General features: G+C 38.8%; 1 protein-coding gene across 1 annotated transcript in view; it reads left to right on the top strand.

Moving 5' to 3' along the window:
* pappa2 (pappalysin 2) overlaps nt 1–25,387 on the top strand; it is a gene marked incomplete at its 3' end in the record, with an annotated part of 68,673 nt that extends 43,286 nt beyond the window's left edge. Inside the window, 14 exon segments of the mRNA XM_034199103.1 lie at nt 449–577; nt 689–774; nt 6,532–6,728; nt 8,964–9,077; nt 11,820–11,955; nt 12,049–12,223; nt 12,799–12,864; nt 12,952–13,048; nt 13,558–13,735; nt 17,237–17,450; nt 19,829–19,997; nt 20,174–20,306; nt 21,489–21,610; nt 25,316–25,387. Of these exon segments, the coding sequence (XP_034054994.1) occupies nt 449–577; nt 689–774; nt 6,532–6,728; nt 8,964–9,077; nt 11,820–11,955; nt 12,049–12,223; nt 12,799–12,864; nt 12,952–13,048; nt 13,558–13,735; nt 17,237–17,450; nt 19,829–19,997; nt 20,174–20,306; nt 21,489–21,610; nt 25,316–25,387 (1,888 nt within the window).
* Nucleotides 25,388–27,566: the final 2,179 nt, after the last annotated feature.

Genomic DNA, 27,566 nt, shown 5'->3' with positions numbered 1-27,566 from the left:
GAGAACACAACAGAATTAGATCCTGATGCACTACATTGGCACCAATTAGTTCTTACTTACATTGTTTGTGAATAAGTCATTGTATCGATCAAGCTGTGAAGATTATGTTCTTTCGAGGACCAATACAAACCTTGCCTAATACTCCTCGAAAGAACATAACAAACTCTGAAATTCTGTTTTATAATTTTAGAGTGCCAATATTTGTGTACAATTTCAAGGAATCACAAAACCATTTTCTTTCCTCTCTTCTCTTGCTTTGATTTATCTTCTCCTCTTCCTCCCCTACCCACTTTTCTTCTTTATTTCTTTATATCTATCCACTCCCTTTTTTTCCTCCCTTCCTCTTATTTCCTGTCTGATCTTCTCATCAATTCATCCTCTTTTCTCCTCTCCCATCTCTTCTCCTCTCTAATATTCTTCTGTCTTCCTCCTCTCCTCTTCTCTCTAGCTCTGTAAGGCAGGGAGTCAGGTACCACTACACAATCCAAGTGGAAGCAGAAGGTCTCCTCAGCGACCCGTCCCCATCTCTCCTCTACACCCACGGGCAATCCTACTGTGGAGACGGCCTCATCCAGGGGTTTGTGCACTTAATGTTAACATGACCAATTACACATTGTAAATGTACACTGCATGGGAAATTAAGGTATTGATAATGATAGTGATGTTAATGATCATTTTCTCATTGTAGGACAGAAGATTGTGACGACACTAATCTTCTGGATGGGGACGGTTGCTCTAAGAAATGCCACAAGGAGATTGGCTTCAACTGTCATGGTGAGTGAGTGGGTTTTCAAACACACATATCGTTTTAAACCAAAAGAGCAACACTTTTATCCGTCTTTCATCAAACACACCGACTTCAATGTGGAACATGAACACCATATCAACTTTTAGTGTGAGAAATCTTTCATTTGTGCATGCAGCAGTAATAACAAAAATATTCAAGCCAATCAAATGTTATTTACCAGACATAAAAGCTCCTGGCTTGAATTGATTTCACAAACCATTAATGTAACATCACCGCAGCATAAGAGGAAACAGATGAGTGGAGGGATAACAAGATTTTGCTTTGCTAAGTCTTGTTTAGAAATCTGAAACATTTTGACATTAGGCTGGCAGAGAAACACCAGAAAATTTTTTTTCAGCTATAACCGTTCAGTTTCAAAACACATGTCAGGCATGTTTCCTTTTATAAAATAAGTTCTGGCCTTAATCAGATTTCAAGCAATCAATACGGGCTTAGGAACACTAATGAATAAAGTGTATTGATGTGATTGTGTCACAAATGATGTATTGATTTTGAATTAGACCATTTATTTCAGACATTGCCATTGTTTTCATTTTATTTGATATGTATTAACGGCGTGTAATTGGTTATACCAGGTTTTGAAAATGGGGGCCACCTTGTAGTTCTGATCGCTTGAATCAAATAGTGCAGGGTTCATTTTTTCTCATCTTTAAAAAAAAAGTTGTTTTCTATAAACCCAACAACAAAGCTTAGAACTAGGACACAGCTACTGTACTACTTTTTAAACCAGGTCCACTTGGTAAGGTTTAGGCAAGAATGCATGATTTGTTCTTAGACCAAAGATTTACGGTTAAGATAAGAAAGCTTAAGTAACAGGTGATCTGTGGCCCTGTGAGTACTCTGGCTGACACAAGAGAACTTGATGTGTGTTTGGGATTAAGTTAAACAGATTCACCTGTTTAAACTAACTATTTCAATCTAGGCTTTTGTTGTAGTTCATACTTTTCAATCGAATCTGTAACCAAATGGTTATAACCTGCCTAATCTACAGTAGTAGAAATGCCAAATTATTGCTGCCACATACAGATAGGGAAAGGTATACATTTGCAATGGGTTGAAAAGTAACTGCAATGGAAAAAACATAAAACATTATATATATATATATAATGTTTATGAGTTCCCAACCAGTGATATATGGATGGCCGGGTCAGGAACCCTTGCATCACTGGCTAGGCCGTAGACTTAAAGCTATGGTGGTATACTACAGTCACAGAAAACTTGTGGTTAACTGGTTGGGTTTTGGTAACAAACAAATATGTTTGTTATGTGACATAACTTTTACAGAACAAAAACAGCAGCCCTCTATGTGACTCATACATCAATTCTCCATTCTACACCTACATTTGGCTCTTTAAAGTCTCTAGGCTCGAGTGTCTAATATTTCCTGGTATTGGTTTGCATTGTAGTTACTTGCAAGTCCAGTCATTAAGCTTTTTGGGCCATATCAGGAATGGATGGCTGTGACAAAGCATTAAATGTCACCCTGGGAATAAACCTTGACTGGATTCATACAATAGAAGACCACAACCAAATGTTCTTCGCTCAACCCATGGCCAGGTGGTTAAAAAAGCAGTAAAAAGTACCAAAAACATGCAACAAAACTTCGCAAAAGACAATCAAAGAAGCCACAGAGAGCGCCCCGACCGTTTGTAATTCCAACATCCATCCATCCATCCATCCATCTTCTTCCGCTTATCCGTGGTCGGGTCGCGGGGGTAGCAGTTCCAGCAGAGAGCCCCAAACTTTCTTTTCCCTGGCGACATCAACCAGCTCTGACTGGGGGATCCCAAGGCGCTCCCAGGCCAGCGAAGAGATATAATCCCTCCACCTGGTCCTAGGTCTACCCCTTGGTCTCTTCCCAGCTGGACGTGCCTGGAACACCTCCCTAGGGAGGCGCCCAGGTGGCATCCTAACTAGGTGCCCGAACCACCTCAACTGGCTCCTTTCGACGCGAAGGAGGAGCGGCTCAACTCCGAGTCCCTCCCTGATGACCGAACTTCTCACCTTATCCCTAAGGGAGACACCAGCCACCCTGCGGAGAAAACCCATCTCGGCCGCTTGTATCCGCGATCTCGTTCTTTCGGTCATGACCCATCCTTCATGACCATAGGTGAGGGTAGGAACGAAAATGGCCCGGTAGACAGAGAGCTTTGCCTTCTGGCTCAGCTCCCTTTTCGTCACAACGGTGCGGTAAAGCGACTGCAGTACCGCTCCCGCTGCTCCGATTCTCCGGCCCATCTCACGCTCCATTGTTCCCTCACTCGAGAACAAGACCCCGAGATACTTGAACTCCTTCACTTGGGGTAAGGACTCATTCCCTACTTGAAGTGGACAGTCCATCGGTTTCCTGCTGAGAACCATGGCCTCAGATTTCCAACATAGAACAACAAAACTTTGTTTCTGCGCCACGGCCTAGTCTGAAGAATGCAGACAGGCCACAACAGACACCTCAATATACGATATGGAGTGCAGTCCATTGTAAGCAGAAGGTTAAAGACTTCCTCCTTTAACACGTGTTGCTTGACCTTGACATTCAATACAAAGTTCAATGTGGTAAAGCCAGACATGAAGCGCTCAGAACAAAACTTCATTGATGATTCCATTTCGCCTCAAAGTCAGCTGTTTACCCGTGTATACTTGCTTACACACACTTTTATACATTCACTGACACGCACAGAGTTTTCCTAGTATCCTCATACAAATCGAAGGATTGTCACGTCTACGTCCATGTGTTTCCAAGTCTCTCTGTTTGTTATTGAAAGACTACTGACTCGAGAAATCTTCTCCACTGTTGTGGTTTGTGGTGTTCCTCCACAGCCAAAACTCATCCTCAGTCTAACGGAATGCTCGCCACAAACGCGCCTCAGTCTTTAGACGCTAAATCGAATAAGTATGACTTTTACAATAACTAACTTTTTGGCAATTTCAGGAAAGTTCCATAATATTGCTAAGAAGATGTTACAGGTCAGATTTGCTTCCTTTGTAGGCCATGTATTGTATATATGAGGTGTAATGTTAGGTGTTAGGAGAGCTCACATTTCGATCATCCAGTCAATTTATTTGTCATGGTAAACCGACCTCCACTTACCACGACTAGCCGTGAGTGAAGCTATTAGATTACTTGTATAACAATAAAATACATCATTACTAGAGAGAAAATGTTTTGGCAAAAACAGCTTTTCACAAATTGTTACACTTAAAACCAATTAATCAGTTGTACTTCTTAGTCATAGACAAAATATTAGTTTGGGTTCCCTTGGCACATTTGCTAGGCCCATTTAACTCCTGATCTACCTCGTCTTTCTCTGTTGTGTTTATTGAACTGACTGTAGTTCGGCAGTAACCACAACATATTCTTTTATAGTCATCATGTCACAGAAAAGTCATGGGCTGTAATTGGTAAGGAAGTTGTTTTATGCAATTCATTTTTTCAACTGCTGGATTAAATAAGGGTTACATTGCACATCATCATCAAAGAATGCAGATCTGAAATGAAAAGCAGATGGTGTTAATAGTTAAGTCAGAGATGGTCAAGTCATTCTCTGTTGCGAGGCTTGATAAATACACAAACTTGGAATAAGTTAGACTTCATCATTTTCACAGGTGTTTTTCAAAGCAGGGGCGGGGTGTTTGGTGAGTTCACTAACTGCAGCATTTCCAAAAGAACTCGGGATGACAATACAGCATTAAATTGTGTCGGCTGCCTCATTTGCCTTTTAGCAGAAACATGTTTTCGTCGACTAATTGAAGCCAATTGTGCGGCATTGACCCTCCGACACAGCTCAGTCTGTCGAACTCCTGCAGCTGTCCAGATGTTAATGAGGCCAAACTTCTGAAGTGTATTGATGTTTTCCGCCCTTTTTATGAATAACTGCTGCATTACAAGCTGTCGTTCAGCTAATGCTTCCCACTCTTCTCGTGATGAATGCCTGTAGCGCATTATGTCAGTCCAGTATATTGAATATTCATTGCTAATAGCTCAGGTGCAACTTTTTTACAGGAAGTATAAAAGCCATTTCATACTGCCTTATTTAATTCAAAAATCATCAATTACATCCTCAGCACATTTTATTAACCTTTATCAGACTTTATTGTCATGTGTTTTTTACTCTTTAGTTATTGTGTTTTTTAAGAGTCAGAATGAGATCATTGCTGCAAGATAACTATTTCAGGCCAAAGAAAGTATGCCAAAAGTGCATCCTGCTGTCTGTGGAGACTCTCTTCGGAAAACATCAAAGCTCCTTTACATGTCACACAACACCATTTGGGCCATTTGATCAAAATAGATCCAATCACTGATCAGATGCCCCCCAATACAGGATGTTGTAAAAGCCCCCATACAACTTGTTTATTCCTCCCTCTCTTTCCTGTAGTCATAAAACCCTTTATCTTACTTCCGTGAACAAAGACCAAATGTTCTTCTCGTACAAAGCATATTTACAGTATAATATCAGAGCATGTGTTATCTCTAAGGATTTAAAATACTTCCAGGATTACACTTTATTAAGCTTAAATTCCACAATTGTCATGACACAAAACCATGGTTAGAAAAAGTAATGGGGTATCAGAATCAGAGGGGAAATGTTACAGCAGAAAAGAGCCAAAAACAGCTTAATGTTAACTAAGAAGCATGCATAATTTTCTTTATTAAAGATTATTTAAAAAAGTATATAGCCCTAAAAGGGCAAACAAACTGTTGTTGTGAACTAACAAAAGTCCAGTATGTCACAGCGTAAGGAGATTGTCAAAGGGCACAATTTGAATTGAAACTTTGACTTTCAAATTGACAAACGCACCCCTGCATCTTGCTGACCTGGCAGATCTACGAATACCATGAACAGCCTTAAAATGTATAATCTTTGTTGCTATAGCCTTTTAACAATCATGTATTACAGTGGAACCCTCATAAACTTGGTATCCTAATATCCTCTCTGTAGATGAATTGAGCCATACAAAAACATCTCAGAAAGAGCTTATTTATCCATCAACACCCTAACAATCATCCGGCTGACAAATCGACTTAGAAGAGGCAGCCCTAGTTTTCTGTCAACTTCTTTCCTGCATTAAAAAGCGAGTGTATCATGTTGCATTAGATTAAGTGTTATTACTCCACTGCTACTTTCCACCCCTGTGGACAGGTATTTATTGACATTTTATTTTCCCCTTGCTGTATGCTATAACATTTTTGAGCTCTGATAAGTTGATACATTTATAAGCAGATAAAATAAAAGCAATAGAAATACCTTCCTGTCTGTATTTTTAGACCTGGAACAACTTTTGATCAACGCTTTGACAGTTTTTTGTAACACATACATTAACGCCACTGTTGATACTTGGTGACTTATAGATACCAATGGGCCCATTGTTGGGCTGTTGGGATTAAACTCACTGGCCAAGTCACATAATACGTTCTCTTGCTGCCTATTAACATTACAGAATTATTATGATTTAAAAAAAATAATTGAAGTCAAAGTTCATTTCTTCCCATAATTTACAGTCTGTTGACAGCACGAGGAGTCAGATGTGGTTGAGTTGACGTGGTTAACATTGTAAGTGGCCAATGAAAATACAAAAAAGATTTGCTCAGATTTGGTTCACTGACAAATAGACTTGGATCGGATTTTCACAGGGGGGGGGATGATTGTATACCCTGCCAGATAAAAAAACAGGGTTTATATCCTTTCATAAATCCTCCTGGCTCATTCTCCTATCCCTCTCCCAAGGTGAGCCAAGTCAGTGTTATGTTTTTGACGGTGACGGTGTGTGCGAGGAGTTTGAGAGGGGCTCCAGCGTTCAGGACTGTGGTTACTTCACACCTTTGGGCTACACCGACCAATGGGCATCCACCGCCACTGCTTCTCACCAGAACCCCGACCACTGTTCAGCCAATGCTGCCACCGGAGAGCCATCACTTACCAAGGTATGACGTATCAACCACAGGGCACATATAAGACTACCAGATGACGGATTTGGAAATCGGCAACATTATTAGCAGCTGGCTGCATTCCTGAACAATTAAAGACGTCTCTTTCCTATTTTAGTCTGGGTAGTACTGTCGGCTTGACATTTTGGCCATGGACATTTTGGCCTTAGTTCAGCCCCAGCTAAATCATCATAGAAGACAGATTATCGGTTCCCTCCCCTATATTTCACTTATTTTCTATTCACACAGCCAGTTTCTTACAAGACAATTAAACAATTCCTCAAGTTTATTACGTGCTAAGAAAACTGCTTATCAGACCAGAACACATTTTCAACAAGTTTTTAGTTGTGCAGAATAAAGATTAATTACAGGTGTGTTAAAGTAAAAAAACAGAATGTCTAAAGCAATGCACAGTAAACGTAATACAATTAATACATTCTATGAAAATTCAAGATGGAGTATCATTTCTTCTTGCTCATTGCAGTTTTGCTCAGAAGCCTTAATTTCATTGTTTCTACTTAACAAGACTATGCTTTAATATCAGTATTTCTTCTAGCTAGTTGTTATACAAACAGCCATTTTACATGAGACCTCAATAAACTGTACTTTGCCTTGTTTGGCAAGATTCTTGATCTGGCCTGATCAATCAATAAGAATCACGTTTTAACACTCAAGAGAACACAAAGTAACACAACTCTTCAGGTCACACTGACTTACATGACGTATTTTAAATGCAAGCCAGTAATGAGTCAATGCATTGGTTAATATTTAACTATTTCTATTTAAGAGATGGAATCTGAGCAGCAATTGGTAAGGGAAAAAAGCCTGAAAAGGAAAGATTTACAAACAAACAAATTAAGCATATGCATGGAAACTTCAGAGTAACTGTTAGTCAGCTCCTTTGGGCAAATAACATGATGCAAGCCTCTTTTATCATGGGAGGATTGTTGGTGTAAGACACGCTGGTCCAAGCATCTCAGAACTGGCATCTCCTGGGATCTTTCAGCATGAATCAGCATGATATATTACAACATATTACTAGACCGACTGGAAAACTGGGTGGGAATCGCGGCAACAGTTCTATATTGGTTTGAATCCTACTTAAATGACAGGAACAACTTTGTAACTACACATCTGAGTTTACAAATATGACATGTGGGGTTCCTCAAGGCTCTATCTTGGGGCCTCTTCTCTTTAACATCTGCATGCTACCACTGGCTCAGATAATGAAAAACAACAAAATAAGTTACCATAGCTATGCGGATGACACACACATTTACATAACCATTACACCAGGAGACTATTCTCCAGTTCAAACACTGAGTAAGTGCATTGAACAAATCAATGACTGGAAGTGTCAGAATTGTTTTTAATTAAACAAAGATAAAACTGAGGTAATTGTTTTTGGATCCAAGGAGGAATGACTAAAAGTCGGCAATGTTCAAAACAACAGAAAAAGCCAGAAATCTAGGTGTAGTCATGGACTCTGTCTTACATTTCTGATATCCTGCTAAATTATGAACCACCCAGAACTCTCAGGTCTCCTGGGATGGGTCTGCTTTCTGTCCACAGTCAGAACTAAACATTGAAAAGCAGCGTTCAGTTATTATGCTCCAAATATCTGGAACAAACTACCAGAAACCTGCAGGTCCGCTGCAAATCGTACTATTTTTAAATCCAGGCTGAAGACTTTTCTTTTTGTTGCTGATTTTATTTGAGCTTTTCATATCTCACACTGCACTGTAACTTTTATTCATGTATTTAATACCTGTGTTACTCATGTCTGATGTTTATTTTATTATCTTTGCTTTTTAATGACTGTTTTTAAATGCAATTTTATAATGTGTTTCCGCTGCACTATTTCTTAATGGTCTTAATGTTTTTCATTTTTGTAAAGCACTTTGAATTGCCCTTTGTGGAAAGGTGCTATAAATAAACGTGCCTTGCCTGGATGTCAAATGCCACACAGAATGTGGGCTTTTCTCAACACACAAAATAATCAAATCAAATGTATTGAATCAGTCAGTCAGATAATATCAAAGTTACATTTGTGTTCCTCCATAATGTGGAATATGTGGCACAGACACAAATTAAACCATGTGCCAATTCAACAAATGGGTTAAACAAGGATTTTAAATGTACACATTAAAAGGTAAGGTCAGGATAACTTTGAAAAGTAAAACAAGATCAGTTAAATTAATGTTAATAATATTTTCTTTGTTCTGAATATAGCTCTGCAGGTACCAACACCTGGAGGTGAGTGAGAGAATGCCCACGGACGCCTGGTTCCCCTGTGTAGCTCAGTCCGACACAAACAATGACCTGGAACATCCATTTTGGCTAAAGGTACATGTGTGTGTGTGTGCACTATATGCATACTGTATATTCCCCCCCCCCCCCCCCCCGCTAAGTGACTGTGGGTGGCTACTCTTTAAGCTTCCAGCACTTTCCAGTATTTTTAAAATTGGGTTGAAGGGCCCCACACAGTCTGCTGACTTTAACCTGCACACATTCCTAACTTTCTCACAATTGCATGATTCATACAATGGATTTTTTTTTTTACTTTAATTCCTCATTTCCCAAGACAACTGTAAATTACGGGTACTAATGATCTGTAGATGATACTGAATCATGACTTACCCTCTACTTATTCTTGTAGCATGCATTTTGTGCTATTTTTACCCATTGGATACTAATCACTCAAATCCCTCAAAAATTACCATTACCAGTTAACTAACAATAAAAGATTAAGTGTTATATAATTAACTCATCATTCATAATTAAATTCCCATAAAGTTCTAAAAGTTATTATAGCACTGGCATCACAATGAACAATAACAATTTTGTAATCACTACAAGATCATTATGAAAACATCATTTATATTGTCGTTTATTTTGGCCCCAGAGAATGCAAAGCAACCAAAAAGTTAATTACCTATGATACTCCTAATTGTTTAAAACATTTTCAAAAATGACACATCATAAAGTAATGTTATGAATTGTTGACACATGAAATTGTGAGAGGATTACAGAGGCTGCTGTTTAGTTGATATGCTTGCCTAAAGTCCTGCTATTCTTTGCAGCCCCAACATTCACTAGCCAACAGCGCTTCACATAGACATGCAGGTTTGTGTACTGCATTGTATTTGGACCCGGCTTTCCATTCCAGACCTGTGTATCGTTCTTATATTTTAAATGTTTTGTAAGTCAGACTTTCCACAGCCACAGTTGCCAAAATCCACTCTTCAGGTCCAGACTAAGCTGTGAAGACCACTGAGACAAATGTAACATTTGTGATATTTGGCTATATAAATAAACATTGATTGAAACATTGATTGATTGACTAAGCACATGATAGCTGTTGATTTGAGTGATAGCCTCATAATGATGTCTGCCATGCTCTGGATGAAGGGTCCTTTACTGTCATGAGCCTGCCTCTTCCTTCCTTTGCACATATTCATTTATTTTTATCTAGCACCATTTCCACTACTTTGTTGAATGACTCATCTTTCCATCCCTTGCTTTCTCTATGGACACCTCCTATCAGGCACACCTCTGTAACATCTCTGGAAGGCCACTTTCTCTCTAAAGACCCTTTCACTGTCTGAAGGGCCTTCATGATAACCGCCTGTCCTTAAAGTTTTTCTTTCCGTCTCTGAAAGGCACCCTAATTTGAATTACAGTCTTGCTCTCTTTGAAAAGCGTTCCTCAGCCATCGTCAGTTATCATATCCATCTCTGCAAACTCTCTTTAAGGCGTCCGTACTATAAAAGAGTTGCACTTAGGAAGCCCTTACTAATTTACTAAACTAAAAGTGATACTCCAAAATCCATCTTTTCAGTATGAGAGACACAGTCTGTAGGCTAAGCAGGTGGCTCTGAAAAGTTGAATATCCATCATTAGAACACAGGCTAAGATTTGGAATCAAAGCAGTTACATTGATTTTAGTCAGAACACAATTACTATACGGTTCCTGCCATGCAGCAACATGCACATGCATTGATTAGGACATGTAACAGCACCCAACCGTTGCTCTTCCTGTGGTGACTTAGTGGTCTCCCAGACAGACCTCTTAGTACTCGTTGTGGCTTGTTTGCTTTTGTGCAATACCCTGTTTTCCTCCTTTTTAATGCCCAGCTCTTGCTATGCTCAGTTCATGTCCTTGCAATCTCTTTTGGAGGACTGCAGACTGACAAGTTTCTACCATGATTATAGACTGTTTATAAGAAATGAACATAGTCACCGTTACGTCACCCACTGGTTTTTGGCCATTGCCATCTTAGTGCCTTTGAACGTGGAGTGACAGAAAAGCGCAGAGCAAAAACGACCAAATGCTGAACACAACCATTTTAGACCACCAAAAGTCTAAACCTAACTTTCAAACACTGAAAACTAACTTTGGAAGTGTTTAGGGTGTTGGAAACCAGACAACATTTTGGTACCAACCTGTCAATCACAAGGTAGCCATGCCTTAAAGTATGCCTTTGTTTGCTGTCTAATTTACTGATTTATGAAATCATAATTTACAAAATGAACACCATACTATTTTATAGAAGACTTGACACTAGCGATTAAGAGCGTGTACTCATGTTTAAGTTAATAAATCAAGTTCGAAGTAGGTACATTTTTTTCATAGAGTTCTACAGACTTTGAAAGCGTCCCTCTGGCCAGAATGTAACTTCAAGGCAATTTCACATTGGCTTCAACTTTTCAGACCAGAAGTGGCCGACTGAACATGACTCATGGTGAGTGCGTTACCAGTCAAATGTCTTATCTGCCACATGGAGCTTTACAAGAGCCTAACATAATAATCCAAGTTCCTCCCTACACTATTCAGGCCACTGGGCATCCTCAAGGAGTTTCTTGTTCAGTGACAAGGAACCCTTAGTTTGCCAACCCTAACCCTAACAATTGGAAAGCACACTGGGTCAATAATCTACCCCTTCCTGATCCTGACTACCATGGTCTACTGTATAACTGTTTATTAATGTGTCATGTTAAGTATTTCAATTGCAGTAAACCCATATTCATCTATAAATAAACATTTTTTTCCTTATATAAATATTGTAATTTTCGTCATTGATCCAGGTGGGATTTCTCCACCCTGGAGTGGCAGCCTCTGTGATGGTGTACCTGGCTTCAGATGGGTCATGGTCTGGGGAGCAGTGCCGGAGGACAGCCACCATCCTCCTGTCTGATACTACTGGCAAAAACCACTCACTAGGTGCCTTTGTATTTGAAAACCAATAACTTAACAACACAACAAACTGTTGGCATGGTGAGAAGCTAAAGGACTACTTTGAACTCTTCTACCTAGGCACGCATGACCTCTCATGCCATCGGAACCCGTTGGTGGTGAATGTGACCCATGACCTTTCTCGACCCTTCTTCATCTCGGCCTCTGTTATTCTCATCTTCTCCTCCCCCTTTGTGGCAGTGGGAGGCGTGGCCCTGAGGACCTCCTGCCACTTTAGCACCTTCGCCCTGACCGGGTGCGCATCTGAGGGTGGGCTCTCCCACAACTACCTACTTATCACACACACATGCGCACACATACACAGCATGTCCGTAGCTGTGTTTTCATTCAATTGCCAAGCAAGTTTGAAGCAAGCTCTAGAAAAGTCTGACAAATAAAACACTAGGCTACCCTTTACACATGACTGTTATCCACCAACAGAGTAGTAGAAGAACAGACTGTTAAACCGAAAACAGTACGAATCGCCTTGGCCATCTTACCATCTATGATGATATACAAAGAGAGGTATTCAGTCATTTATTCGGTAATTTAGTCTGGGGTTCTAACCAGCCCAACTTTAAAAATGTTTTAACACGTACAAAAGAAAAATGTGTGATCTTGGCATTGTTCTGCAAGGCATTGGTATGATATTTGATGATGACATAACAGGTTAATTACCAAAATGACAGCCTCCCCAAATCTTGAAATACTTCTTATATAAAACTAGTGATCAGTTTAGGCCTCCTAGTTGCTCTGTCTCTCCCTGCCTCTCATCCTTCTCCCTTCTCCTTTCTCCCTCCATCTCCACCTGTCCTCCATCTCCTGATATAGCTGTTTGCGGCAACCGTGTCAGTTGGACAGCTGCAGGCCTCCCCATTTAGAGCACGCCACTGTGAGGTAGGCCCTTTGCAATGAAACACTGAACAATGAGAGAGCTGAAACAGCAAACAAAAGGACTATCTATATATCAGTGTTTCTCTGTAGGTGTACAGGAGGAGGGGAGTCCTCTCACTGCTCAGTTCAGTGTCGTCGTGGTTTCAGCATCAGTGTCCACAACAGCAGGGGAACCGTATCCCACCAGGTACACTGAATATTGTATTATCTGTTGAACTGTTTCTATGTGAAGTCATCCAAAGTTATACATAGGTAAAAACATGTGTATTATGCCAGAGATAGTAACATCTTCTTTTGATTCCAAAAAAAATGCTAAGTGAATAATACATTATATAAAACCAAATAGAGTGTATGCAGATGACACCGCATTTCAAAGGAAAAGCTCACGTGTCAAAATTATTCAGAGAGAAGTCTAGGAATTGTATAGGCCATTGTATACCCTAACCAATATGTCATAGGGTTACAATCAACCAAATCACTTCTGAATAATACAAACGGTTGAGGCAAATGCTGAAATATTGGCAATGGAATCTACCTAATTAGATTGTGAATGCAATTTAACTTTTAACATGTTTATCAGTTCTTTTATTTGTGATATTTTTTTTTTAACAGTTAACTTGAACAAACTCATTGTTATTATGAACAAAACATGTTTTCATTTTGTCATTATGTGATGTTCCCCTGTCTTTATTTCAGAGAGATGCTCATCTGGAGTGTTTCCATGGTTCCTGGGATCGTGTGGTCAGCTGTCAGCCTGTAGACTGCGCCCTGCCCGATCAGTCTCATGTCTACCACGCTATATTCAGCTGCCCCTGGGGAACCACCTTTGGCAAACAATGCTCCTTCACCTGTGGATCACCAGCTATACTGCAAGGTAAGTCATTGTCTATTCTGCTCTATTCTCTCTATTAACTCTAGTCAAGTCTCATCTAAAACACATGCTGTGTCTCAATTTGCATACTTCCGTACTTACATTTGCTATTTTGAGTGCAAAGTATTGCTAAATGCAGTAACTAGAGGGTGCACTCATAATAGTCAAAAAGTTGAGTGAGGACACTTCACGCACTCAATGATCGCCATCTTGTATACTTAACAGATGTGGCACCAGACATGATTGCAGGTGCTCTGATGAAAGTAGCTCTAAGTTATACAAATAAAAGTAAAACATGTGTTTCTTTTCACACAATTTAATAAACGTGCCATTGACTAGTTTGGAATAAAAGTCGATTTGCTAGCGCTGACGATAACATTGCTAGCTAACAGCGATAAAGGCACAAGAGCAGTGTGTGATTTGTGATTGTTTATTAAGAGAACAAATTAGTCGTGTATTTTTTGAATGTATCCAAAATGAAACACTGCTATTTTCTTTGTTAAAACCAGTAGATCAGGAACAAAATGACATGGTCATACTTCATTCTTTCACACACAGTGACGTCACAGCTACCCACAATGCAACGCGCGTCATATATTTTTTTATAAAGACGCCATTTTTCTGGAGGTGCAAAAATCCTGGCAATGCTAATATAAACAGCTAGCTTATGTATCCAGGCAGAGCGCACTAGGTTTTTTTTCTGAATTAACGACCGAAGAAATCGCTCCATGTCTTCGGATTACATCTCTGGACTTGAGGGGTGTGCTCTAGGTCGTTACCAGCGTAAACTAGAGCTGTGTGGGTTGTTGGATGTACAATGTATGGAATTACGACCCTCAAAAGTGGCCTTCGGTCGATTTTGGCATCTACGTCTATCTTCTGGAAACACCAGGTGAATACCCCACTTGTCACAATAATATTATCATGCCAATGCATATATGTGGTATTTTAGAGTTGACTATATTGATTAAGGCAATCGACTATGATATTCTGTATGCACCTCGTGTGAAATGGTTGATACCGTATGTGTGTGTGAAAGAATAGCATCGGTGTCAGGCTAACCATGCAAATAATTATTTATTTTTCGTAATTTCAAAAATCATATTGCCTACATTTACAATACTGTTAGTTCTCATTGTCTGCTTTTCCCAATAAGACAAACCAAAATACAATAATTATCTGAGAAACCTCCTTTTATCAACATCATTTTGAGTTTCTTACAATTAAACACATGTTCTCTGCTGCTACGACCTACCTAATGACAGTTACAGCCCAGTCACGTGAGCAGACAAAACACAGCAAGATGCTTCCACTAGTTACAGTCCATAAAATGAAATGGACATTAAACCTTTATTTCACACAATTACAGTTTAAATTGGAGGCCTATTTTTCCCATCCTGTTATAATTGACAGTGTTTAAAACAAATTAGTTTAAAAAAACAGCTAACAGAAGGGGAACTAATCTACAGTGTTGCAATAAAATCACAGTGGAAATGCCCTTTACAAAATCACAAACATGTCTTCTCTCAATGAAGCTTGCTGCTCACAGACTCTTTACTTTATGGCCTTTAAAGTGTTAGTTTCGGTTGGAGTGAATGAAATTCAGGATGAACACTGATAGAGACAGCTATATGGCATATTTCCTCTTCCCTTTACACACAATTTCCTTATACTCAAATGTCTACAAAGCTTTTAAAAATACAACTAACATCCTAATGAGTCAGAACAAATATTGCCTGTGGCCGCAAAAAGGAAAAACATTTCCCCTCCTTAGTAAAGTTACACAATGTAGTAGATGCAGCTTCTTGAAGTGATTAGACGGAGCAAGCGTGATGTCCACACACTTGAGTTTGTGGTCGGAAAGTCACAGCTAGCGCTCAAATGTCGTAGTAGAGTCAGCAGTTAGACCCGTGTATCCATGGTCTAAATTCAGATTTTGTAGAAATAATTCGATTTGTGGCTTTTGGTTGAGTGAAATATGTGCGAAGGCCTTCAAGCATCACTCAGCAGGGAAAAAAAGCACACTGTGTAGTTCAGGAGAATATATTCCACACACACAGCTGTAATGGATTTTCATCATCACCACACCAGCGCAATGTTTAAATAGCTTATAAAAATGTGATGCCATGTTAAAGATTCATTACATTTTATAGACCCAATAAAAAATGTGAAAGGTTTAGGGTGTTATGATTCTTCACAAACATGCACACCAACGCTCATGCTTCATGTGAGACCATACAGGCATAGCAAATATTAGCTTTGGGCTACGTTGAAGACATGGTCTCCTTTTCCTCATAACTGTACAAGACAGAGCCATGAAACAAAAGCAGAATGTTTAGCCGGACAGAAATCAATCCATGCTGTTGACCTACTTGTGCTTTTCCCATGTACTTTTACATTTCAGTTATACAGTGCAGCAAATACAACTCTTGTAAAAAATGTGTCAGCAAGGCTATGAGGCTATACTTTCAGAAGAAGCAGTCAAACAATCTTCTTATTTCAAATGAAAAGTTGAAACATTAGCAATTCAATAAACACTTGCTGCCAAATCGTAACTTGGTCTGTTACAATCAGTAGCTTATTGCTTAGTGTAAGGAAATGTTAAATCCATATCAATATTGCTATGTAACAAACAATACTTAAGGTTATAAGTCACTTACTTATTTTTTTATCTGCATGTGTTTCATTGAAGTTATGCTGTTTTTCACTCGCCACCTGCCTCGAGTGTGACGCTTCAATCGTGCATGAATGCGTGCATAAACAAATGATCTGTGTTGTTACAGTAAGAACCTTGACTTTCCCTTGCTGTGGTGGATTTTTAAATTTGAGAGAATTGGGCCATAAAATGTCCTTCAAAAATCTGTGTTTGATGTTTGAAAAGGTGTGGGAATCCTGTATATTCAGTCTGAAGAAAACTCATGTCCAATACAATCTGCACTTTGATTCAGGCACTGGAAAATCTTGTGGAGGTGAAATCGAATCTGCCCAGAAGTTAAAAGTCACTCTATATAACAGAGTTTGAGTTCACTTCTTATGATCATTATCATTAAAGCAGGCCAAAGGAAGATTCTATGGAGGCCAATTCGAAGGGGAATAAAAACAATCCCCAAAGAAACGTACCATAACCACCAAAGCACATTTAATACATCAACAAGAAGGGGCACTTAGAGAGTGCAGACCTCCGCCAAGGCCATTTCCATAAGTGATACATAATGTCCAGTGTTTCGGACCGCTCCGAAATGTTATGGATCTACCTTGGTTTTTGTTTAATCCTTTCACCAAGTTTCATGAAAATTCGTTTTTGGTAATCCTGCAGATAAACAGACAAACAAACCAATGAATCAAACCTAAAACATAACGTCATTGGCAGAGGTTAAAAAGGTTTATGCAGGTTTAGAATAACAGAGAAAATAGCCCATTGTATACCAAGTATATTTTCCTGCATTGCACCATTGTGTTAGGCACACACTGTACTCTGAATATTACTGCCTCACCTCTCCTCAGGTGACAGTGACCGGTTGGTGTGCTTGGAGGACAGTCTCTGGTCTTTCCCAGAGGCCTACTGCAAGATCGAGTGTGCAGAGGTTCCAGACATACCCGATGCCAAACTGCTTACTGCAGACTGCCTGGCCTCAGGGCACGATGTTGGCTCTGTGTGCCGTTACAAATGCAACACAGGCTTCTATGTAATGGGGAGCATCAAAAAGAAGACACCGCGGTAAGTGTTTTGGGACTGTTTGCAGCAGCTCAGTGCACAAAGATACAGCTGCCGGGGTTTGGAGGGCGTTTTTACATTTATTTAAAATAGTATATCACAACTTTATCAGTTCATTTTACCAAGAGGAGACCAGGGGGCTCCATACGGTGATCTGCCAATGTGCCCCTTATAGTTAAATTCATTTAACGAACTTTCACATACATAAAACGTTTCAACATTTAAAAAGCACAATTTCAATAACCAGTTATGTTTGAATACCATCAAGTGACATCATCAGGTAGAGACTGACGTTTTTCGCAACAGCTAGCTAACCAACATTTCCCCTTTTCATCAACACGTGTTGATATCAAAATGTCGTATTTTTCTGTACAAGGGCATTAAAGAACCACATGGACAACAGATCATAATGTACTGGGTTGTGCAGTGCTTTTAAGTAAAATCTGTGTAGACAGCAGACTGAAGTAAATGTATGTTTTTATCACACATGCCTGTCCGGTAATTAAGGAAATACCTTCTTTCCCTTTACTTTTCAAGATTCCCACTACGCACGGCTTAATATTATGAGGATATTTGATTAGGGTTTGTTTGCAACGGCGTAACAATGGACTACATGAACACCGTAACCTCAATAGTAAAGTCTTAAATATAGACGGGTACAATTTAAAGAGGCTGTGGTCCATCACTTGCAAAACTATGTTCTGTTTCAAAACAAGCTCAAATTAAGTCCAATAAAATAGTACCGCAGCTGGGTCTTGTTGTAACTTTGCCAATTGTATTCATTGGGCAACTGCTCATTACTGAACACATTTCACATGTTGGTAATGAGTTTCAAATAGGAAGAGACACAACCTCTGTGGTGATTTTATATCCTGCATAAAATGGAGTCAGATATCTCGTTCACACTTTTCTGTATGTAATAGCAACCATCAATTTGCTGAGTTTATTTAACGTAAAATACAGCAGTACTATTTTTCTGGCTTATTGTATTTAAAATGAATTATGTGTAAAAAATATAACAAGCTTACTTTTACCATCATATAAGACCAATCAAATATATACACTTTATAGTGTTGTATGTAATTTCCACCTAATATGGTAAAAAACTATCTCCATTAGCAGCTGTGTTTCTTTATGAGTAATGCCTTCTCAAACATGCAGTGTGCGTAAACATTTTAATAACCTGATGCTTTATTAGTCCAACATGTGAACGTGAACAGCAGCAGTGAAATAGGACTTTCACTTTTACCTTTGACACAAGTTCCCACATAAATCTTCATTGTTACACAAACTGTTGCATTTAAACACAACATGCAACATACATTTGATTAGTGCACTGTAGAATTGGCAGTCTTCTGCACTCTGTATGTGTTTGGTTATCGAAACAGTAAAAGTGAATTGAAAAAGTAGAGATGGCGTTGAGGTGTAAAGAGTGCATACAGTTGGAGAAGGAGTTTGTTATAAGGAACCTCAATACAACCAAATATTTTTTAATAACACTAATATCTACCACAACTTTTTCTTTGTCCTAGGCTCATGGTCCAAATTTACAGCAATAAGCTAAGGTTGATTTTGGAATGACTCCCTCGTGTTTGTATGCCTCCACCAATTGGTCAAGTCTGTCCAAAATGTCATCACTCATATCTTTTATCCTTTCAGAAACTTGTGAGCAATTGTCAATATTAGCATATCGATCCTTGAGTTATGGCTGTTACGGGTTGGGTGAGGTCTCAGTGACATTTGATATTTTTAGGGAGAGTTTGTGCCAAATTAGAAGAAATTCCCTCCTTGGGTTCCTGAGATATTATGTTAACGAGAATGTGACAAATGGACAACCAGAAAACCTAAAACAACACCAAGAACTGAACATGAACGAGCAAAAAAACGAGAAATAAATAATTCTCTGAAACTCTAATGAAACTAAAACTACTTCACAGGACTGGCCAAACGACACCAGTTTTTGTTTGCAACTTTAAAAGGCCTTTATTTTTCTCATACTGCCTGTGCTGCAGCACCTCCTTCCACCCTCTGTCTGAAACCAGAGCCAAGTTGGCTCTGTTGGGATTGGTGAACTGCTTACACATGTCCCACCCCTTGGCCCATCACGTAATATGTTGAAGCGCTAGCCAATAGAAGATCTAATGATACAAAGTGATGTCACCATGTTATTGAAGTAAACTCTATCTGGCAATAACTTTGATATTTTAGCCTTTGCAGACCATGTACATGCACAAACACCTATATAATACGCGACTGAAGAGGTGAACCCCCAAACAGTACAATAAAAAGGTGTTTTATACACATTTTATGTAAATAAAAAAAATGTTCACCTAGAGTTGAGATCACTCAGAGATGTGCCAATTGTCGACTGCTGTCTCTAGGAAGTTTTTAAAGATGGAGTGCCTGGAGGGGGGGCAGTGGGAGACAAGTACCTGTGAGCCCATATCCTGCGCAGCCCTTCCCGATGTGTTCCAGGGCATGTACAGCTGCACCAATGGCCTGTACTATGACTCCCTCTGCACCCTGAGGTGCCCGGATACCACAGAGAATGTAAGTAAATACTGAAACTAAGGCATTATTTATATCGCATGATAAAACAATAATTATGGTTGAAACTAAACTGACTGAATAACTGTTTACCCATACTGAGCTGTGTAAAGACAGAAGTGTAGGCCAATCATAGGCCATTAATGACCACAATGAGTTTAATTTGTGTTTGTTTCCAGAGGGAGATCCGTTGCTATAAGGATGGTGAATGGACTGCAGAGTTCACCATGTGCTCCACGCTACAGGGATCGTGCTCTCCTCCTCCCGATCTCAACTCGGTAGAGTACAGCTGTGACCAGGGGATGGATGTCGGTGAGTGTAACCTATCTGGGACTAGAGTGTAACCCATCCAAAAACCAACAGTCCTGATTATATTCTGTCAAACAACAAAGATACCTATGCCTGCATGGTTTTTGGCTTGGCAGGTTACACACCAAGCAAACAATACATTTATGACGGTAGTGCATCTTTCTGTCTTAAAAATAAAAATAATAATAATAATAATTCATGGTGTTTATTTTAGCGCTTTACCAAGTGCTCAAAGCGCTTTACATTACATATATTAGACACATTGATTACTGTGGACAAAACCCACAGGAGCAATTTAGTTGACTGTAGTGGCGGTCAAGGTGGGATTGAGCCTGTGTTAGACAGACAGACAGACAGACGGACGGACAGACAGACGGACGGACGGACTATATTAATATATAATATTGTTTTTTCCTTAAACGGGACCTATCATGCAAAATGCACTTTTTGATGTCTTTTATACATAAATATGTCCCCCCGGTGTGTCGGGGAACTCACACAGCGTCAGAAAATAAAACCCTCTCTCTTTTCCTCCGTACCCAAATCTCTAAAAACGGGGCTACAACGGAGCTGATCCAGATTTGCGTCCGGTATGACGTAATATCGGAAATGTAGGCTGGCTTTACACCCATGGCCCAATCAGAAACGTTGCTATCAGAAACAATGCCCGACTGTTTTGGACGTAATATGGTTGGTGTTTACATTAGCATCGCTAACACTCAGAGCTAACCTGTACGGCACGGAGCATGTGTGTGAAGAAGCTGGATATAAAAAGGAACTCACCTTGTGGTATAACCGCCAAGAGAGAAAGCCTTTGAGCTCCATACTGTTTCAGAAATAATCCTTGATAATCCATGATATGGCGTTTCATCACCGCAGTATTTAGTTTCGACAGCTCTGCCAGGTCCCGCATGAGCTCAGCCCCCTCCTTTTTTCTTTTTTATCAATTTTTCTTTTTTTAAAGCTTTATACCCCAAATCAGCACTTTTGAAACAGGAAGTGAAATAGAGGGATATGAGGCATGGCTAGAATGGGTGATCTGCTTGGTATTTTGAGGAAAACACTTCATAGACCTGTTCCACAGGTCCACTTTAATGTTTGAACATGAATACATTCAACAGATGTTAATGACTGTTAAAGGTAAGTGTTATTTGACTTGTGTTTTTTTCTTCTTTTTCCTTGCAGGTGCTGTTTGCTACCCAACATGCATTGTGGCTCTGGACATGGATCTGCGTGATCCGGTGATTCTACCCAATGACAATACAGTTGAGTCTTTAAAGCACTGGATGCTACCAACCACAGTCCAGGTAAGAACATCATCACAAATTAAATAAGAAATAAATAGTAATGATAAGACAGTAATGTGGGTTTCTCTATAACCCATTCATAGTTTAAGAAATCTAAATATATATGAACTAATTACAACACATCTTCATTCTACAAATTGAGAGTAAAAACAGCAGCCAATCAAGTGGAAGTCTTTCTAGTACAGTTACACAAATGACAAACACATACGTACACATACTGTATACTTGGAACACTAGAAGCTACAAGTACTATAGCAACAGACCTTCTGGTCTCTTCACTGACTCTTGTTGATGTATAAGAAAAGTATTTTCCTTTAACAACACTAGTAAGAGGTTAGAGGTACCTTTTTTGGATTAATCTCATCCCTACAAGGCAAGCACTGTTTTCTGTTAGTACAAGGGGTAACTCTAGCCATTTGCTATTTAACATCCTAAAGTTTGGACACACAAATGGTTAAATTCAAATCTACAGAGGCAGCGATATAATTTAAGCTACTAGTATGGCTCAAGTTCAAACAACGCATCACCTACTGTATGGTAGCATTGATGACTATTCCTGAAGAATGTTTCAATCCCATCCTTCTCCTATTGCTTTTCAGAACATTTTTCAAGTATGTCATTTTTGAAATAAACTGTTTGGCATGAACCTATATTTAATATATTTACCAATGGCAGCTTATTGTGCAGTTATTAAATGCGGGTTTACTGAGTCATTATGGAAAACACTAACTTATTTTATTGACTGGCTTTTCATACAGTGTATAATGCTTTAATTCAATGTCAATTTGACCCAGTTCAGTAAAACACAGAGCTGTACAGATCAGCTTGCACCTGTTGCTAAGCTGCTTCACGTTGCATAATGAGGCATGATACAGGGTGAACAACAAGATTGTTTGATGAGTTAAATAACCACTACTGAGCAAGGTGTTGTGGTTCAGTACTATTTGAGAACTGTTGGCAGGTTTCTTTAACAGTTGTTGTTTTGTTCGCTTACTGAAATGACAAACCGTGCTGTGATTTTTTTTACATAAAACACCCATCAGAATGAATAATGCATCTGAACATCTGGTGGTCGGAACAACAGCTTGGAGTGCACTGAGCTACAGCTCCAGAGTGACTCAATAAAGCACAAAGCTATAAGAGTTCACTACCGTTTGAGACAAATACGGCTCAGTCAACCTACAAAATAAAAAACATGGAGTATTTGCTGCCAATGTTTTTTTTGCAACATTATAATTATCATCTCATCACTTTCTTAGTAAGATGTAAGATTCTAAATGAATATTTACATCACTAACCTCTTCAAACAGAGATATTATACTTAAATCACATGATTTTACTTAAACTGTCTGTCTGAGTAAACCTGTGTTCAACCTCTAAATGAAAGCTCTGTTGTAGTGCCTGTCTCTTTAAGACCCTGTTCCACAAAAGCAAAAAGTGCACTAATGAAAATAATTACACAAATGCTTTGCACTTCGTTAGTTAAGAGCTTATTCTGTGTGAAAGGATATAGGAAGGGATATGATGACTTTTGACTTTGAATGTAGTGCAAATTAAACTACAAAGTGTTAGCTGCAACACCAGGCATCCATATAGTTTAACGGACCAATTATACTGAAAATAAATAACTACCACATTCACAATTTAAAGTAAAATGTTTGTTTAAGATCATTTGTCTGGCTTTTTCATAATAAATATCAATAATTACCCTTGTTTGGACTCAGATAATGTTCTTTTAGTCTATTGAAGGCATCCGACACATGGTCAGTACAGACTTCAGAAAATTGCAGGAGAAATTTAAATTATCTCATCACTATTAGCATTTTCAAATATATATATTTTTTAACAACACAAAATACAAGTAACTTTTTTAAATCTCTAGAAGACCAAACCTTTCTTCAAATTGTGTTAAGGAAAAATAGAACATCATTTATTTAAAATAAGACAATAACCTCAGATTCAAAACTCAGCAAGAATGCCTAAAAATGAATCTCACTGTCAAATGGAATTTTTCCATCCATCAAAGTATTTGAAATGTATTTCATATCAGATGTTTGACTGAATCTCTGGCGAGACAGTATCTTTCAATTCCATTTTTAATTCCAATCTGCGCCAGCTAATAACAACGAATCACACAACAAAATCCGCCTCACGTGTATGTAGTAGTAGTAGAACCTTTATGTATCCAGGAAAATCAATTAAGAACAAATTCTTATTTACAATGATGACCTGACAGGAGGCAAAGGCTTCCTGAGGGGATGGGGTTTGGGAGGAAAAAAAATAAAAAGACAGACTCCGGGCACTACAGAACCCAGGAGACAACACAAACACATAGAGCAAAGATGACAGGCATAGCAGTTAAACATATAAAAACTCTAAAACAATATTGCTGTGGTTCAATCATGGTGTATGCGAGTTGGCCTTCGTTATCATTTAAGTGCTTTTGCATTACTGGAAATCACAGGCAGATAGCAAGAGTAAAGGTTCCTGTTGACGTCAAAGCCTTTTAGGAAGTACACATTCCTCGCACACACAGTGCATAAAGGTCACCCTGAACAAACTTTAGGAATGTCAGTTCTTAGGTTGAGTTAGAGCTCTGTTGTTTTTTGCTTTAAAGGTGGGTAATGTTACCCAATATCATACCTCAGTTATCGCTTCTACGTTAATGCTGTCGCAAACACTGCTCCAGTTTCGCCTAACTTTTGGGTGGTCAGTCAGCCAACCAGTTAATCCACCATTGCCAAGGTCAAATAGTTGGCTGGAGGTCTGGTTACTTACGCCATAGCTCTGGCACTGCCTGATCATTTTCAAGGAATTGTGTTATCATGTCAGAATCTGGTCTCCCTTGCTGGGGAGGGAGGCTGGACACAGGGGAGGATCCACTTTCTCTGTCCATATTTGTTAGTCAATCAGCTATCTGTACATTCCCGGGGTCAAATAAATGACAGAAGACCACAGCCTCATCCAAATCTCACTATGCAATTGTTTAGTCATCCACTTAAGTTTTATTCTTTCAAAACAGGTTTTCATAAAAGCAAACACTGCAAAAAGGAAGCAAAAGTACAAGATACACTTCATATTTTGGATTATACTTCATGAAAGGCAAGGCAGGTCCAAGTAGATTATTGGCAAACAATTACAATAACAGTTAACTCTAGAACTACTTCTAAAGTAATGTTTTGTTTTTTCTTCCACACAACTGTCAGGCCCAAAAGCAAAAGTAATAATAATAATATTATAACAAAATATATAATAATAATAATAATTATGATTATCTATTAGAAATATTGACAATAAATACGTTTCACAAATGTATCCTTCCATAGAATAAAGTAGCTACCCTAAATGTGAGCATATCAAACATTTGACTGAATTTGAAACTGGCATGGAGCCAGATTTGGTAAACAATAGACATCACAAAGTCTGTAAGTAGCAGTCCTGCACCTTTGGTTATCTTCAAAGTGGATATTGAAAATAGTAATGTAACCCAGCTTCCAAGTTCCATCTTAAATTATGTACAACATAAAGTAGAGTTTAATAAATAAGTTTAGCCATCAATTCATGTACTTTAAGTCTTAAGTTTACAAAACACCTACAAAAATGCTTTTGTGAATGATTATGATATTGTCTTCCATAGCCTTAACACTAGTTGTTCCTGTCCTGTCACTGCCTAGCTCAATCGTTCTCATGTTCTTTTTTTTCCAGAGCATAGTCTGCACAGGGATGATGAAGTGGTACCCCGAGCCGCAACACATCCATTGCATCCAGTCATGTGAGGTAAGAGCCAAACTGCCAAGCAGCAAACACAGGAGTATTTTCAAATACTTTCCATCGAGATATCAGTCTAATGGAGGTTTCAGAAACCGTTAAATCAGTGACATTTCTATTTTAGTCTGACTGATACTGTATACGGCCAAGAGCTGCAAACTGAGTGCCTGACCTTTCTCCCTGCGAAAGATCTGCTGTTTTTAGTGTGGTGAGAAGGGGAAAAAGTCAAAGTCAACAAAGTTGTTATGGCTGCTTGTAGCTTTTGTAACACACATTTGGTGGTTTCCATGATAAACAGTTGTCATTTGATTTATATTGTAGCTGACACCGCTTATGTAAAGGGGCTTTAGGAACTGATTGTTTGGTAGCTCTTGTTTAACCATCTTGCACCTGTTTTCCCAACAAACAAAAAAAGTGTAGTGTATTTGAATTCTTGCATACCAAATCTACTATGTGAATATTTGTACTTACAAAGCCTTTAAGGTCAGAAATATATCAGTTTGGCGTTCACCCCTTTGTTATCACAGCTATTATTATATCATATTAATATATTATTATTGTCAAGAAAAGTCCACTAGAATACCCTAACAATTACACCATTTCAGGGCAAAACCACATTAAATTGACTGCCCCAAGCAAGACCTTCCAATAATCAAACATGAAGCAAAACCCAATGTATACCTTTTGTCATCAGTGCGAGAGATACCAGAGCCAGTGTGTAATGTGCTTTACATTTCATGATGACAAGTTTAAGACATACATTTATATTCTCACACTTCAAACTTTACAAGAATCCTTTTCAAATATGTCCAAAGAGCCTTTACGTCTGCCAAGACTAATGTATTATCTGATAAAGACAATAAATTAATCATTGCATTTTGTTAGATTGAGATGAGTTATTAATGCTGACAGCCTTTTAAATGTGTCTGCCAAGTTTTAAAAAGATTACCCTAGCGTGTGCTGAAACTCTTACTGTTATACATAGGTAGCCATGGCCGGATTCTTTATATGAAAACTAAATCTGTCACTCTTACTTTGTCGAACTGATGAAAGATGACAAAACTTGACCTATTGTGTTATCATTGCATTCCTTCACTATCTACACACTTGGAAAAGCTGTGTGATTTAAAAAAAGCTATATGCCCAAGTGATGTTATCGTACCTGTACATAAAAAAGGGCTCTGAGAGCACATAGTAATCTTGGAACAGGTCTCGAAGAGAAGTTTATTACATTTCATTCTTCCCCTGTTTGTCGGAGGCTTGCTGATATAGTCCAGTAGGTCAGTCGGTCCGTACAACATTTTAGGTCAAAATCCATTTACACAACAACCGGCCAAAACCCATCAATTTATGATAACAGTGACATGTTGAAATATCTTTAAAAAAAAGCTGGTTAAGTTATAAGAATACTGTTGCTAGGCAAAGGCAAAATTGATGTCATGAACTACTTAGGCTAACAATCTAGCTATTTAGAGAATGCGTACCGTTATTCAGGAAATGCAAAAGCTTAATGACATGAGAAAAAGATGAGGCCGATGGGAATATCCTAATTTTCTTGATGACATCATGATCTTCAAGATTATTTCCCCATTACTCTGACCGCAAATAATGGCAGAATAATGTCAAGATGTTGTTGGTTCATTCCTACACCATCATATTTTGGAGTATAATAAACATTGTGACCTCTAGAGGCGGCAATATTTCAATTTCATAATTCTAAGTGTGCTGTAGTTTGTATCATAATTGGAAGCTAATTGCAATTAAATGTTAATCTCTGCTCAGATTTGAAACTGTGACAGTAAATCAACTATAATCCTAAAGCCGGATAGTTTTTATTTTGGGATTCATCCGTTGGGTTCAGAAAAGGCTGGAACTCCCGATGGAACACATAAACTGTTGATGTCTCACGATATTAAAATATTCTTCCTACCTGCCAGCACAACATTGTCCCCTTCCACCTTTCCGTGAATGTTGCAAGGCAAAACAGTTTCTTATAACCCCCACCTCCATGACAACATTGTAAATTACACCAGACCACATGTGCTTCATATGCACTATGCCAGATCTCATCCAGATGCCATCACTCCCAATCTTTCTCTTTCTGTGCCTCTCTTTTCATTCTTTTTTAACTGCCAGGCACTGTACTGGTTTCATCTACTTTATAGCCTCAGAACAAAAAAGTGGCATC

The sequence above is a fragment of the Gymnodraco acuticeps genome, unplaced genomic scaffold (assembly GCF_902827175.1).
Source record: "Gymnodraco acuticeps unplaced genomic scaffold, fGymAcu1.1, whole genome shotgun sequence".
In the NCBI taxonomy this organism is placed as follows: Eukaryota; Metazoa; Chordata; class Actinopteri; order Perciformes; family Bathydraconidae; genus Gymnodraco; species Gymnodraco acuticeps.
Note: the sequence above shows the minus strand (reverse complement) of the source record. Positions and strands in the feature narration are given on the sequence as shown.